General features: G+C 52.3%; 1 protein-coding gene across 6 annotated transcripts in view; it reads right to left on the bottom strand.

Moving 5' to 3' along the window:
• The window catches only part of TTC7B (tetratricopeptide repeat domain 7B), a 250,179-nt gene that overhangs the window by 213,262 nt on the left and 22,989 nt on the right, over nucleotides 1-13,928 (bottom strand). For all 6 annotated transcript variants that reach the window (XM_055303621.1, XM_055303622.1, XM_055303623.1 and 3 more), the window contains exons 2-3: nucleotides 12,027-12,181; nucleotides 5,897-6,065 (exon numbers count right to left, since the gene is read on the bottom strand). In XM_055303621.1, the coding sequence (XP_055159596.1) occupies nucleotides 5,897-6,065; nucleotides 12,027-12,181 (324 nt within the window). The remainder of the gene's footprint in view (nucleotides 1-5,896; nucleotides 6,066-12,026; nucleotides 12,182-13,928) is intronic.

Raw genomic sequence — 13,928 nt, 5'->3', positions numbered from 1 at the left:
AGAGGGAGTGTGTCTTGGGCCCCACCCTCAGGGAAACCTCTTGATCTGCCCTGGCCACTGGGTGCTGTACATCCTCCAGCACCATCCACACCTCTTCCTCCCCGAGGGGCACTCCAGACCTCAGATCTCTGCTCGATCTGCCTCTAACGTTTCCCTGACGTGCACTGCTCCCAGGTTCACACCCTCTGCCAGACTAGGCACATATACTAAGGCAACTCTAGCCTCTCCCCATAACTGGATGTTACCTGGGGCTCCTGAAGAGGTCTATCCATTTGAGGTCACACCCCAAGGACACAAATAGCTAAATGTTGTTGATCTGCCAGGCACTGTGCTAAGAGCTGTCCATGTACCCCATCCCTCCCTACAATAACCCTCTAATGTAGGTACTATTATTATCTCTGTTTTATAGATGAGAAACCTAAGCCCCAGAAAGTTGAAAGTACTTGCCCAAGATCTTACAGCTAATAAGTGACAAAGCTAGAGATCAAACCCAGCAGTCTGGCTCCAAAGCCCAGGCTCTTCACCAATGCATCAAAGGAGCAAGTTCAAACCCAGGAGCCAAGGAGGAAGAGAAAAACACAGAGGCTCCCGAGAGCTCCCCAACATGGTGCCGCCTCCTCCACCTGGACACGGAGGTCATTCCACTTGACAGAAAGGTCTCCTACCTCCTCCTGGCCCTGCCTCCAGGTTACTGGGTGTCATCAGGCAAGTCCTTTAGGCTCTCTGCCACAGTCTCCCCCAGTGGAGAAGACAATGTCTATACAAGGGATGATTGGGAAGGCCCCATTCACCCATTGCAATCAGCCCTTCTCTGCTTAGTACTGTACAATCTAGAAAGGAAGTTTAACCCCATGCCACTATTTCCAGCTTCATAATTTCCCTCCTCTTGGGCACCAGAGCCTCAGGTCGTCCACATCCCCTTTCATTCACCGAGTACAGGCTACTTCCTTCTCTCTACACCCTCCAACAGCTGCCAGCTGGGTGAGAGACCGACCGAGCTCTGCTGGACATGTCTAATCAAAGGCTCATGTGGGGTCCCAGCCTTCTTCTTCCCAAGTACCTGGTAGCTCTGGTCCTGTAGCCACCTCTCACCAGTGGACCATTGGCAGAACTGATGTGTGCTACTTCTGCTCACCCTAGACATCTGCCTCTTTCCTCCCCAACCCCCCAAGAGCAGCACCACACCAGCACGCCAGCTTCAGCCATACCAATGAAGATGACACCCTAGTGGATGGGGAGAAACCGTAACCTCAGAGGACACACAGCTGCCCCCCCAGCTGGGACTAACCAGCTGGACCATTGCTGCACTTCCCTCATATTGGAGCCAGAGCATATTTGGTCCCCGTAAGACAACAGGATACATACGAGGCTATTTATAAAGGCCACATCTAGGAAGGCAAGCCACTTGCAGCTCCCACTGTCCTATCTGCAGAAAGTCACCCCATGTCCAGCAGATCTAAGTCCCAAAATAGACAGTGGTCATGTGTCCACTATTCCCAAGCTTTCCTATTTGTGAAAAGAATATCTGTGGCCACTTGGTGTCCTGGAAATTTCATGTGCTACCCCAGTCTGTATCCTAGAGCAAAGATGTCTACTCACTTGATTAAACCAGTACTACCAGAAGCTAAAGAGTACCTCCATTTCCTCTACTCCCATTCTCTGTTTGCCTGTTTAGATTTAAGAGATAGAAGGAAAGGGGATGCCTGGGAGGCTCAGTTGGTTAAGCATTGGCCTTCAGCTCAGGTCATGATCCCAGGATCCTGGGATCAAACCCCACATCGGAGAAGCTTACTTCTCCCCTCCCACTCCCCCTGCTTGTGTGCTCGCTCTGTCAAATAAATAAATACAATCTTTTTAAAAATTGTTAAAAAGAGATTGAAGGAAGGAGAGTTGGAGGAAGAGTGGGGGGTGTAGCGATCTACTTCAGAAATTCCCTGATCGTGGAAATGAGCTGAACTGTACCAGCTTCCAGGAAGAGACCCACGTCAGGCTCCACTACCGTGTGATGTCAGCCTGCTCTCGTAGGTACTGCCCATAACTGTCAGGGAGCGACTCTGAATCACTAAAATATGCCCAATATGTTATCTACAAAGAAAATATGGCTCGCTGTGACAGGCTAGGAGCAAAGGCGCCCAGGTCACCTGAATTACATGATGGGCATCTCAGTAAGAATCCAAGCAAGGGAACTTTTACAAATTTCACTCAATAACTGAGCACCGATTGTGTGCCAAACACTGTGCCAAAGGAGGAGGAGCTCTCCTCCTTTAGGGCAACTCACAGACTGGGGGGCAGTGGGGGGGGGGTGCTGGATAATGGGAGAGCTAAGTCCAATATGATTTCATGGAATCTACTAATCTACTGTGCAAAGACAGCACTGAGTATGGTTGACTCTGCACGGATGAGTCCCAGAGGGCCTCAGAGAAGATAGGACATGTGAGCCAGAGGCACAGAATTTACAGGAAGAAATCTGGGCAAGGGGCAGGAATGAGAGTGGAGGAACAATGAAGGCAAGGCTGCCAGGAAGGGTGTAGGTGCAAATCAAGGGTATTCTCTAGTGATCTGGATGTTTCCTATGTGAGGAAGCCTTACCTGGCCCAAGCAGGCTCTGATCCACATGCCGAGAGAGCAGAACATCTGAGAACGTGGGCTCCAGAAGGAAGCCTCCCTCCGCCTCTCAGACACAGAGCACGATGGGCTCTGACACTGGTCTCCGAGGTCAAGTCCTGGCTCAACTGCTTCTGGCTTTGGGACCCTGGGCAGCTTATCTAACCACCCTGTGCTTCGGTTTTCTCATCTGTAAAATGGAAAGAATAACAGAGCCCACTTCATAGGGTGGTGGTGAAGACTGGACAAGGCACTCACATAAAGGGCATATGGTGAGTATCACAGTACCCTCGCCCAGGTCTCAGTTCCTTTGTCTGTAAATAATGGGTTTGGAGGATTTAAGAGACAGTAAAGCCCTCGTGATCACTGAATGATCTTGGCTTCTGATTGACAAAGAGCCAAGGCTAACATTATCTGGCCAGGGGAAGAGCTCCCAGCCATGGATGAAGCTCAGTGACACTTCCAGGCTCTGGCTGAAAGCTCCGGTCTAGTCGGACCTCTGGAGGCCATGGAAATGTTTAGGTGACTCGTGAGAGGCCAGCTCCTCCACCTACAGCAGCATGCGGAGGCCCGGGGAGGGGTGTGGGCTGGGTGGATGCCTATGGCAGGGGCAGCTGAGCGCAGCTCCAGCCAGGGCTTGCCTGGGGCGAATGGGGGGGACGGCTCTTCCCTTCTTCCCAAAGAAGCCAGAAAAACATATTTTTAACTGGATGATCCCAATTTGGAAACATCAGCAGCTAATTCAAAAGTACTGGAAATATTGAGTGGACGACACCCATCCTGCCTCAGGGCCAGTGGGCTTGTGGTTCCCAATGGAGAGTACTCTGTATGCTAGCATTCATCGAACATGTGTCCACAGTCTCTCCTGAAAATTTCTCAAGGACCTTGAGGATGAAAGAAGGACAAGAGAGTGTTGCTACATAGAGTCAGGACCAAGAAACTCTTGAACGCCCCAGAGAACTGGCCTGCCTTTGGGCATTTCTACAAATTAAAGGAACAATTTTTGTTACTGTAAGTCACTCCTTTAAAAAAAAAAAAGGATTTTATATATTTATTCATGAAAGCCACAGGGAGACAGGCAGAGACATAGGCAGAGGGAGAAGCAGGCTTCCTGCAGGGAGCCCAATGTGGGACTCGATCCCAGGACCCTGGGATCATGCCCTGAGCCAAAGGCAGATGCTAAACCACTGAGCCACCCAGGTGTCCCTGTAAGCCGCTTCTTCTGGTCCCCCCATCACACACTTTGCTTATAGCTAATGTTTATATCATGTACACTATGTGCCAGGCACTGTTGTAAGCCTTGTATATATACAATCTCATGTAATCCTCACAATCCAAGGAGAGCAGGATAGATGGAAAAACTGAGGTGTAGAGCCAGTAGGAACTGGCAGGAGGGCACAGAGCCAGTGTGCGATGGCAGTGGGAGTTGCATCCAGGCACACGGCTCAGCACCGGTGCTCAGAACCAGCCCTCCACTTGGCCTCTCATCTGGCTGACACACATCTCAAGACCAGGACCTCCTGGGGTGCAGGCCACTTCCTCTGGCACAAGTGACCCTTCCCTCTCCTGTACACGTGGGATGTGTGTGTGCCTACAGAAGTGAGCCAGGGCTGAGTCTCCCAGGAGCCAGCCAACACGTCCCAAGAGCCACGTGGCTGGGGGACCCCTGCTAAGCACGCACGACCTGGGGCCAGACCCAGGGATCGAGTCTCCTGTTGGCCCTGCCCCCTTGCAGCCACCAGACGGAGCTGGCAGGGCCACCTGCAGATGATCTGCCACCACCAGACCGTACTAGAGCCGAGACGAGGCCCTGAGCTCTTGCTGCAGAGCAGGCCCCAGAGCCACGTTGGCAGCGCCCAGCAAAGCACCCTGGCCACGCTCTGCCAGGCCCCGGGAGGCTGGAAACTGCCAGCTGAGGCTCTGCCCTTGCGGAACATCGTCCCTGGCCCCGAATCACACACAGAGCCCCCCGAGCCAAAGGCGCATGAGGTGACTGAGCAGGCCGGCCCCAGCATGCCCCGCAGCTCAGATGCAGACGCGGCCCGGTGCTCAGGGCCCCTCCGACGGTCTCCCAGGCCAGTGCCTGCTGACCGCCACAACGCCCTGCCAACTGTGACAGCATCTTCCCCGGACACGTGGGTGTTGAAGAGCTTAATTAGATGAACCTGGCCTGGAGATTAATTAGATGACCTCAAGGCTCCCCGGAAACTGGCTGACTCTGTCACCCCCGACATAAAGCCCTCAAGTGCGCCTCAGGCTGGGTCTTTGTTCCACGTCGCGCAGGACAACCAAATCGGACAGCTGGCAGCACACAAGGGCCCAGCTCACAGCCATGCTGGTGCGTCAGGCCGCCCAGGGGCCCAGCCGCTGTGCCAGCACTGTCAGGCACAAGGCACGGTTTGGACAGTAGGTGGCAGGAGGGAGGAGGAGCTGCTGCAAATGGTCCTTTTCTTACTGTGGCCTTCTGAGTTCAAAGTGTCCCCTCCTCTTCCAGGAAGCCTTCCTGGCCCCACAGGCCTGTGTGACCACTCAGTTCTCTACGGAGCTATCAGCCAAGCCTGGCTTTTATCATGCACTGCCTTGTTTGGGGCTGATATGTTAAAATATTACTTAATAAGCATGTAGTATGTGTCAGGTACCAAGGCCAGTGCTTTGCTACGTTATTTGAACCTTAGAGTAAATCTATGAAGTGAATGTAATTATACCCATTTCTCAAATGAGGAAGTGGCAGCTTGGAAAGGCCAAACGATGCATGTGTCCTGTGTCTATCATTTTCCTCTCCATTGCACTGCCTTCTCTCACATGGGATAGCAAGTTCCTGCACGGCAACCCAGCCGATGTTCACCCTTCCTTCCAGCCCAAAGCCCCCAGGCACACAGCAAACACGGGATGGCCAGCTGTCACAGTGACTGCCATGGGCAGGAACCAGTCAGCCTTAATCAGTCCAGAGGCGGTATTAATGAATAAAACTGGTCAGACACGTGGCCAAGTGGCCCTATGACAAGAATCTCAATGTGTGCTGTGCAGTATCTTAATCACAAAAAAAAATAAATAAAATAAATAAATTCCTTGCCTTCATTGCATATTAATTATCAGGATCCTCTACTGATACATTTACCCCTCATCTGCTTCAGGGATAACTGAAGAATTGAGGGTCCGAGGAAGAAGCGTGTGGCAGGGCCAACCCCTCGGGCTTGCTGGGAGGTGCTGACCCAGGGCCTGGGGTTGGCCCATGGGCTTCACCCAGAGTGGCCCCAGGGTCAGCCTCCCGGGAGGGAAGGCACGGGCTCACCTTTGGTGGCGTAGGCTTCCGCAATCATGCGCAGCCTGTAAGGAGGGACGGCTGTCAGCGGCAGGTCATCGAGGCCCACCCGGGCATAGATGTTGAGAGCCTCCTTATAATCTCCTTCCACATAATTCAACTTGGCCATGATCAGATTGGATTCTTGTAGGAACTCTGACTAGAAGGAAAAGGAGAGAGAAAAACATTTTCCTACGGTGCTGTGAGTAATGCTCCCTCGGGGACCCGCCACCTGCTGCCACAAAGCCCTGCGGATCTCCACAAAAAAATGCACACAAAAACGTTCAGAGCAGTACTTTTCGGGATGGCCCTTGGAGTGGCAACAACCCAAATGCCCATCCACTGGTGAATGGACAAGGAAAATGTGGCCTGGCCTTACAGTAGACTATTACTCAGCCACCAAAAGGAAGTACTGCCCCATGCTTAGAACAGGGATGAACCTCAGAAACTTATGGCAAGTGAAAGAGCCAGTCACAAAAGGCTACATATTGTATGCTTCCACTTACGTGAAATGGCCTGAGTGGTCAAAGCTATGGAGGCAGAAAGCGTGTTTGCCAGGGGCTGGGGGGCAGGGGGGGAAGACAGGTGACTGCTTATGGGTACAGGTTTATTTTTGGGGTGATGAAAATGTTCTAAAATAGGGACGATGATTGCACGAGTCTGTGAATATACCAAAAACCACCGAATTCTAGCGTTTTAAATGGGGGAATTATATGGCATATGAACTATCCTTCAATAAAACTGCCGTAAAACAAACAAGACTATAACCCAAATAACCCAAAGAGAGAGGCTTTTGAAGTTGGTGCAAGAACCAGGACTTGCTTTCTGTCCAGTGGTGAACTCTTCCCACTGAGCCACTCCAGCTCGTTAGGGTAACTGAGCCCCAGTCCGCCCCACAGAGGCTGCAAGCTCGAGCAGTCCTCTGACGAGTCCTCAAGTCCTGGTTCCTCTTGTCAGGAGAGGCTGGCCTCCCCAGTCCACACCCACCAGCCTTATCCCCTGCCCTGCTCCCTGGCCAGCACTCATCAGCAGGAAGAGAGGAGACAGCCTAGCCTTCTATATAAGGAAACAGATTTATCACCCTCTCACAGGCCGGCTCCTTGGAACCCAAGCTATGCAAGGCTAGATTTTCCCGCTTACAGAAGCATGCCAGGAAGCTGCACTGTTTTGTAACCTGTGACCGCGATGGGGTGGGCAAGGCGCAGGTAACCAGCAAGAGCAGCTGCCTGCCAGGATCCTCAGCTTCCAGGCATTTCTTTCTTCTTCTTTTTTTTCTTAATGAGTATAGTTGCCACATACTTTCCAGGTAATAGTGTAGGGATCGGACAACTCCGTCAGTTATGCTACGCTCACTACAAGTGCAGCTACCAGCTGTCACCACACAATGCTGTTAGGATACCACGGACTATATTCCCAGTGCTGTACCTTTTATTGCCATGACTCATCATTCACTCCATACCTGTATCTCCCGCTCCCCTTCATCTATTTTGTCATACCCCCAGCCCCCCTCCCCTCTGACAACCATCAGTTTGTTCTCCGTATTCAGGGGTCTCTGTCTGCTTTTTATTTGTCTGTTTACTCCTTTGTTTTTTAGATTCTTTGTTTTTCAGAGTCCACATATAAGTGAAATTATAAGGCATTTCTTGAAAAGGACAAGGGACAACAGGCAGCACTGGAGAGATGGTTAAATGGGTGAAGGGAATGATGGGAACAAAAGGGGTTTTCTTAATTAAATTAAATTTTATTATTATTATTTTTAAAGTAGGTTCCATGCCCAACCATGCGGCTTGAACTCATGACCCGGAGATTAAGAGTGGCAAGCTCCACTGACTAAGCCAGCCAGGCATCCTGAAAGGAACAAAAAATGGGAGGTGGTTTTGAGTGGCCGAGAGAAAGAGAAAGAGAGAGAGAGACCAATGCAAGAAATTAGAATTATATCTGCAAAAAGAGAAATCAATACAGACATAAGAAAAGAGAAAAAGAGCTATGAAAAAAAAAAAAACAACAACAACAAAACACCCAGCGCCAGGGGTTCTCCGCCCAGAGAAAAGGCTTCCTGAGAGAGGAGACTAGAGCTTCCGCTGGACGTTAGGCCATTAGGCCGTGGGGCACTGGGACCAAGAGCATGAAGCAAATGGGAGGGGGAGGGAGCCGAAGTGAGTGTGTAACAAGCACAGAGCTTCCAACGGGAATAGTGAACAGGTCCTGGGGATGGTGGCGGTGGGGGTCGCACAACTGTGCGGATGTACTTACCGCCACTTGATGAACTGTACACTTAAAAAATGGTTGTGATGGCAAAGTTTGTGTTGTATTTTACCAAAAGAAAAAGATTTTTAATTTAACTTGAATTTTTTTTTTTTTTAAGGAAAAATAAACTACAAGGCCAGATGGAAAAGATGCAGGAGTTAGAACAAAATTCCAAGTGTAAAGGCACAGGATGGAGGCCCTGGGAGGGCCCCGCCAAGCGAGCCTCGTGGGAGGCAGCACTCGGGGGAGAAGCCACGGACCACGGCCGCCGCTGCAGGCCGAGGGAGACAGCCCTGGCACCGTGCGTGTGCTGCCCTGCCCACGACAGACAGTCCTCCTGACTCGAACCAGAGCAGGTGTCTGGACTCCGGGGCCAAGCTGGCTCTGCCCTGCCGCTTCACTGCGCGGGTGGGAGTGGGCACCTTGGCCGCACTGGGCTCCAGCAAGCGCCCTACCCGGAGACACACTGACTTAAGGTCATGAAGAGAATCAGCATCACTTTAGCCAGTTACTGAGGCAACGCACCGGCGCAAGAGCGGTGCGACTTGGGAACATTCTTTATAGGGTGGAGGTAGCGAAAATACGGCCACAGGAGAAAAATCTCTCTAGGTAGAGCCCATAGCATAGCAGTCAGTGACATGCTGGTAGTGCCGCAGAGTTGTGAAGGAGCTTCCACATCAGAGCCTCAGGAAGACCCTGAGCTATGCTGGCGGAAGAGAAATGTGAAGCTCAGAGAGGGTAAGTAACTTCTCCAAATCACATAGCTTATAAAACTAGAAAGAACTGGAACCCAAATTCAGGAATTCTAACTTGAAAGTCCACATTCTTACTCCTACACTGGGTACAGAGCAAAAAACATTTGCACCTGGTAAACTGAAAAGTTAATTTTTCACAATGAAGTTAGAGGAGTCTGAAAGGGGGAAAGAAACTAGCCAGACGTCAGGCCTGGAGCAGGATGGCTCCTAGACCTTTCGCCCCAGCACACAACCACACCCACTCGCCTCCTGAAGGGATGCTTGAGCCTAATCACCGTGACTGGGAAGCGCAGCCCAGGTGTCCACTGTCCCTCCACCCCTTCTCACTGATGAAGACCAACAAATATCAGGAGCTGATTCTGAAGAGAAGTGTGGCATGGCCCTTTGAAAGAAACAGGGAAAGAGAGAACATGCATTTTTAAAGGCCCAAATGCAGCACCAAGTGCTTAGTAAATTGAGCTTCCTATATTCAAGTGATGCCCCAGGCACCTGGGGGCTCGGTCAGTTGAGTGTCTGACTCTTGATTCTGGCTCAGGTCATGGTTTCGGGGGTTGTGGGATCCAGACCCGCACTGGGTTCTCTGCTCAGCATGGAGTCTGCTTGTCCCTCTCCCTCTGCTCCCCCCCCACCCCCACTCATTCTAGCTCTAAAATAAATAAATCTTTAAAAAAATAAAAAAATAATGATGCTCTCAAGCCAGCCTGAGGAGCCTGGAGCTATGTTCAGCGGAGACAGACAAACACAAAGGCCATTTAGAAAGGAGGCTTTCTGCCAGCATTAGGAGAAGCCTGTGGCCACATAACTGACAAACACTAATACTTATTCAAATGTTGCCCAAGCCCCCAACAGCTCTAGGGCCAAGGAGGTGACTAGATGACTTCTAGACAACAATAGATGTCTTCCTAGAACATCTCAGAATGAAAGCTCACAGGCTTAGAATATATGGGAGCTGAGAGGGCCCAAGCTCAGCCCTCCAACAGCCCACCCTGTTCAAACCAACAGGAACTAAGCCCCAGAGAGGGAAGTGACTTCCTTGGGGTCACACAGCAATTTGGGAACCGGCACAAGCTTCCAAAACAGATACAAAAAGTAAAGCCAAGAAAAGCATGGCTTCTCTGAGGGGAGTGTACACAAGCTTGGGAGTAAAATCCAAAGAACTAGCCCCGGAGGATTCTGATGCGAAGTGAAGAAAGAAGAAAGAGAAATCATCGAGGTTAAAAGCAAAGAGACACAACTGAACAACAACAGCAAAACCCAACCCAAATAAAAAAGGGGCAAAGCACTTGAATAGATATTTCTCCAAAGAAGACATACAAATGGCCAAGGAACACATGAAAAGATGCTCAACATCCCTGATCATCAGGGAAATGCAAATCAAAACCACAATGAGATATCACCTCAAGACTATTCAGATAGCTACTATCCAAAAACAAAACAATACTGAAAAACAAACAAACAAAAAAGCACGGGCAAGAAAGTGGTGAAATTGTAACTTAGTATTGGTGAGGATGTAAAATGTGAGATGGTGCAGCTGCTTTGGAAAATAGTATGGAAGTTCCTTAAAGACTTCAACAGAATTACCATATGATTCAGCAATTCCGCTTTTGGGCATATGCCCAAAAGAATTGAAAGCAAGATCTGGAAGAGAAATTGTGAACCCACATTCATAGCAGCATTATTCGGGGCACTGGGGTGGCTCCGTCCATTAAGAGTCCAACTCTGGGTTTCGGTTCAGGTCATGATCTCAGGGTTGTGAGTTCAAGCCCCACATCAGACTCTGCACTGGGCATGGAGCCTGCTGAAGATTCTCTCTCCCTCTCCCTCTGCCCTTCCTCTGTCTCTCCCTTTCTCTCTCTCTCTCTCTAGGAAAAAAAAAAAAAAAAAAAGCCTGTATTAAAGCAACATCATTCAAAGTACCAAAAGGCAGAAGCAACCCCAGTGCCAATTGACAGATGGATAAACAAAACACAGTATAAACATACAGTGGACTATTATTCAGCCTTAAAAAGGAAGGGAATTGGGGCCCCTGGTGGCTCAGTGGTTGAGCATCTGCCTTGGGCACAGGGCGTGACCTGGGTCCTGGGATCGAGTCCCCGTCGGGCTCCTCGGGCTCCCTGCGTGGAGCCTGCTTCTCCCTCTGCCTGTGTCCCTGCCTCTCTCTCTGTCTCATAAAAGAATAAAACCTTAAAAAAAAAAAAAAAAGGAAGGAAGGGATTTCTGGCACATGCTACAACATGGGTGACCCTTGAGGACATTGTTATGTTAATGAAATAAGCCAGGGGTAAAACAACGACAGATACTCTACAATTCCCTAATCTGAGGGACCTGGGGCAGTCGGAATCAGACACAGAGAGTAGATGAGGGGTTGCCAGGGCCGGGGAGGGGGGAGAACGCAGGGTCGGGGGTTCTCGCACGCGGAGTTTGTCTGGGATGATAAGAAGGTTCTGCAGACGGGATAGTGCTCGGGGCTGCACCACAGCAGGGCCACAGCTGAGGACGCTGACGGGCGGGGCTGGGCGCAGGCTGGGCGCAGGCGGCCACCTGGAGGAGCCTGCACAGATCATTCTAGAAGAGCAGGAAGAGCCAGCCTTCAGGGCAGGGCAGAGTTGGAGCCCAGCGAGCTGGGGGGGGGGGGGCAGGGAGCGAAATGGGGAAGGAGGGAGATGCAAGGGGAGCAGGGGGGACAGGGCGCGAGCGGGCGCGCTGGGTGCAGGGAGAGAAGGCGGGGCAGGGGGTCAGGGAGGGGCAGGGGGCGGCGCCTGCGGCCGGGCCCTGGGGCTGAGGCCTCGGCCAGGCAGGGGCACGCGGTTCCGGCGGCCGCACCACGGGGCGGGCGGCGCAGGCAGGGGCAGCCCGGGCGCGGCCGCTCACGGCGGGCAGGGGCTGGGCGCTGAGGGACGCCCTCCTCCCGCGCCGGGCCGCCCGCCGAGCCGGCGCCCTCCGACCGCCTTCCCGCCAGCAGCCGCGGAGGCCTCCCCGGGAGGAGCGTCACTGGAGGCCCGGCCGGCGCCCTTCCCCCTCAGGCGGCCGCTTCCTCACGGCGGCCCACGTGCCGCCCTCCGCGGCCACCCTCCGCGGCCGCCCCCCACCCCCCTCCCCGGCCCGGAGACCCACAGTACCTTGAGGTTCCCGCGGTCCAGGGCGGCGGTCAGGTGCTTGCGGACCTCGGTCAGCTGGGGCCGGGGGCCTCGGGGGCTGGCGCCCGGCCGCAGGGGCTGCTCCTTCAGCGACTGCTCCAGCTTCGACTCCCCGAGCAGGAGCTCCGCCATGTCATCTACAAAGAACACAGTGAGAAGCTGAGCGGGAGCCGAGCCGCCGCGACCCGCCGCGACCCGCCGCGACCCGCCGCGACCCGCCGCCTTGCTCGCGCCCCCCCAAGGCCCTTCTGGAACGCGGCCTCGGCCTCGGCCTCGGACGCAGGCCCAGCGGGCCCCACCTGACAGCCACGGCTGCTCACATATAAGAAGGTTCCGGAGTTTGTACCCGCACGGCTGGGAGCTCGTTCCTTTACCACAGATTCACTGAACCTAGAAAGCCCAGATATGTATCAACGTGGAGCGCGCTCAAGTTCGGCGGGAGACAGCTGTCTCCCGAGAGTTCTCCGCACGATCTGCCTAAGACACCATGTATTTTCCAAGAGGGCCGGTGAGATCTCCTAGCTCTTTCGCGTTCTGTGCTCTTAACACCTGGATTCACACGGCGGATGCCTCCTGCAATCAGGCTCCGAGACGCACAGAGGGAGGCCGAGACGAGACGCAGGCAGAGGGAGAAGCAGGCTCCCTGCGCCGAGCCCCCTACGCGACTCGATCCCAGGACCCCGGGATCACGACCTGAGCCAAAGGCAAATGCTCAACCCCTGAGGGCAGGCAGAGGGAGAAGCAGGCTCCACGCCCCTACAATCAGATTTTTAAAAAGAGTAGGTGTCGGGCAGCCCGGGTGGCTCAGCAGCTTAGCGCTGTCTTCAGCCCGGGGCCTGACCCTGGAGTCCTGGGATCGAGTCCCACATCGTGCTCCCTGTGTGGAGCCTGTTTCTCCCTCTGCCTGTGTCTCTGCCTCTCTGTGTGTCTCTCATGAATAAATAAATAAAATCTTAAAAAAAAAAAAGGAGTATATGTCAAAATGACCTGTCTCTGCCTAAAAGTCGAAGCTATACACACACTGACAACTAGGATCGTCTCAAGGAGGGTTTCACTCCTAAGAGCACACTGCTGACACTTACAATTTTGTTACTGTCTGTGTTGGCTTGTTAATTACAATGAAGAGCTCCCTCCCCAAGCAGCTCTTTAGAATCCACACATGTAGATGTTCGGAATAAACCCAGAACAATTCATAAGCCAGCCTGAGCATGACCTATTTCTTCTGTGATGAGACAGGACATGATTGTATTAAAATATAAGAACAGCGGGGATCCCTGGATGGCTCAGCGGTTTAGCGCCTGCCTTCGTCCTGGGGCATGATCCTGGAGTCCTCGGATCGAGTCCTATATGGGGCTCCCTGCACGGAGCCTGCTTCTCCCTCTGCCTGTATCTCTGCCTCTTGTTCTCTGTGTCTCTCATGAATAAATAAATTGAATCTTTAAAATATATATATATATATATATATGAACAGCGTAAGAGGTCTGGAAGGATACACCTCAAATGCATGCCGAGCCAGGGAGACCTCAACTGGAGTTAGGGGCCAACATACTTTAGTTTTATCTTTTTAACTTTCCAGCCCCCACAACAGAGACCAGATCTGCCTATTATTTAGGTAATCTAAAATTAACTCCAGGAAATGTCACAGAGGACCCACTGAGCTTCTGAGTGGTAGGCCCAGAGCAAGCTGTGAGCTGCAAGGAGAGCCTTCCCAGTCCTCTGGTCAGTGACCCAAATCTACCAAATCTAAAGTTCTTGCAAAGCCTCCTTGTGTGTACTGGGGAGCCCAAAATAGTCCCTCAGGGATGAGACCTCAGTCCTGCAGTGGGCCGAGCAACACCAGAACAGGACTGAGTTAAGTCACTGAACCCAAGAACTCTCCAGGGC

Source organism: Nyctereutes procyonoides, unplaced genomic scaffold (genome assembly GCF_905146905.1).
Source record: "Nyctereutes procyonoides isolate TBG_1078 unplaced genomic scaffold, NYPRO_anot_genome, whole genome shotgun sequence".
Taxonomy (NCBI): Eukaryota; Metazoa; Chordata; class Mammalia; order Carnivora; family Canidae; genus Nyctereutes; species Nyctereutes procyonoides.
Note: the sequence above shows the minus strand (reverse complement) of the source record. Positions and strands in the feature narration are given on the sequence as shown.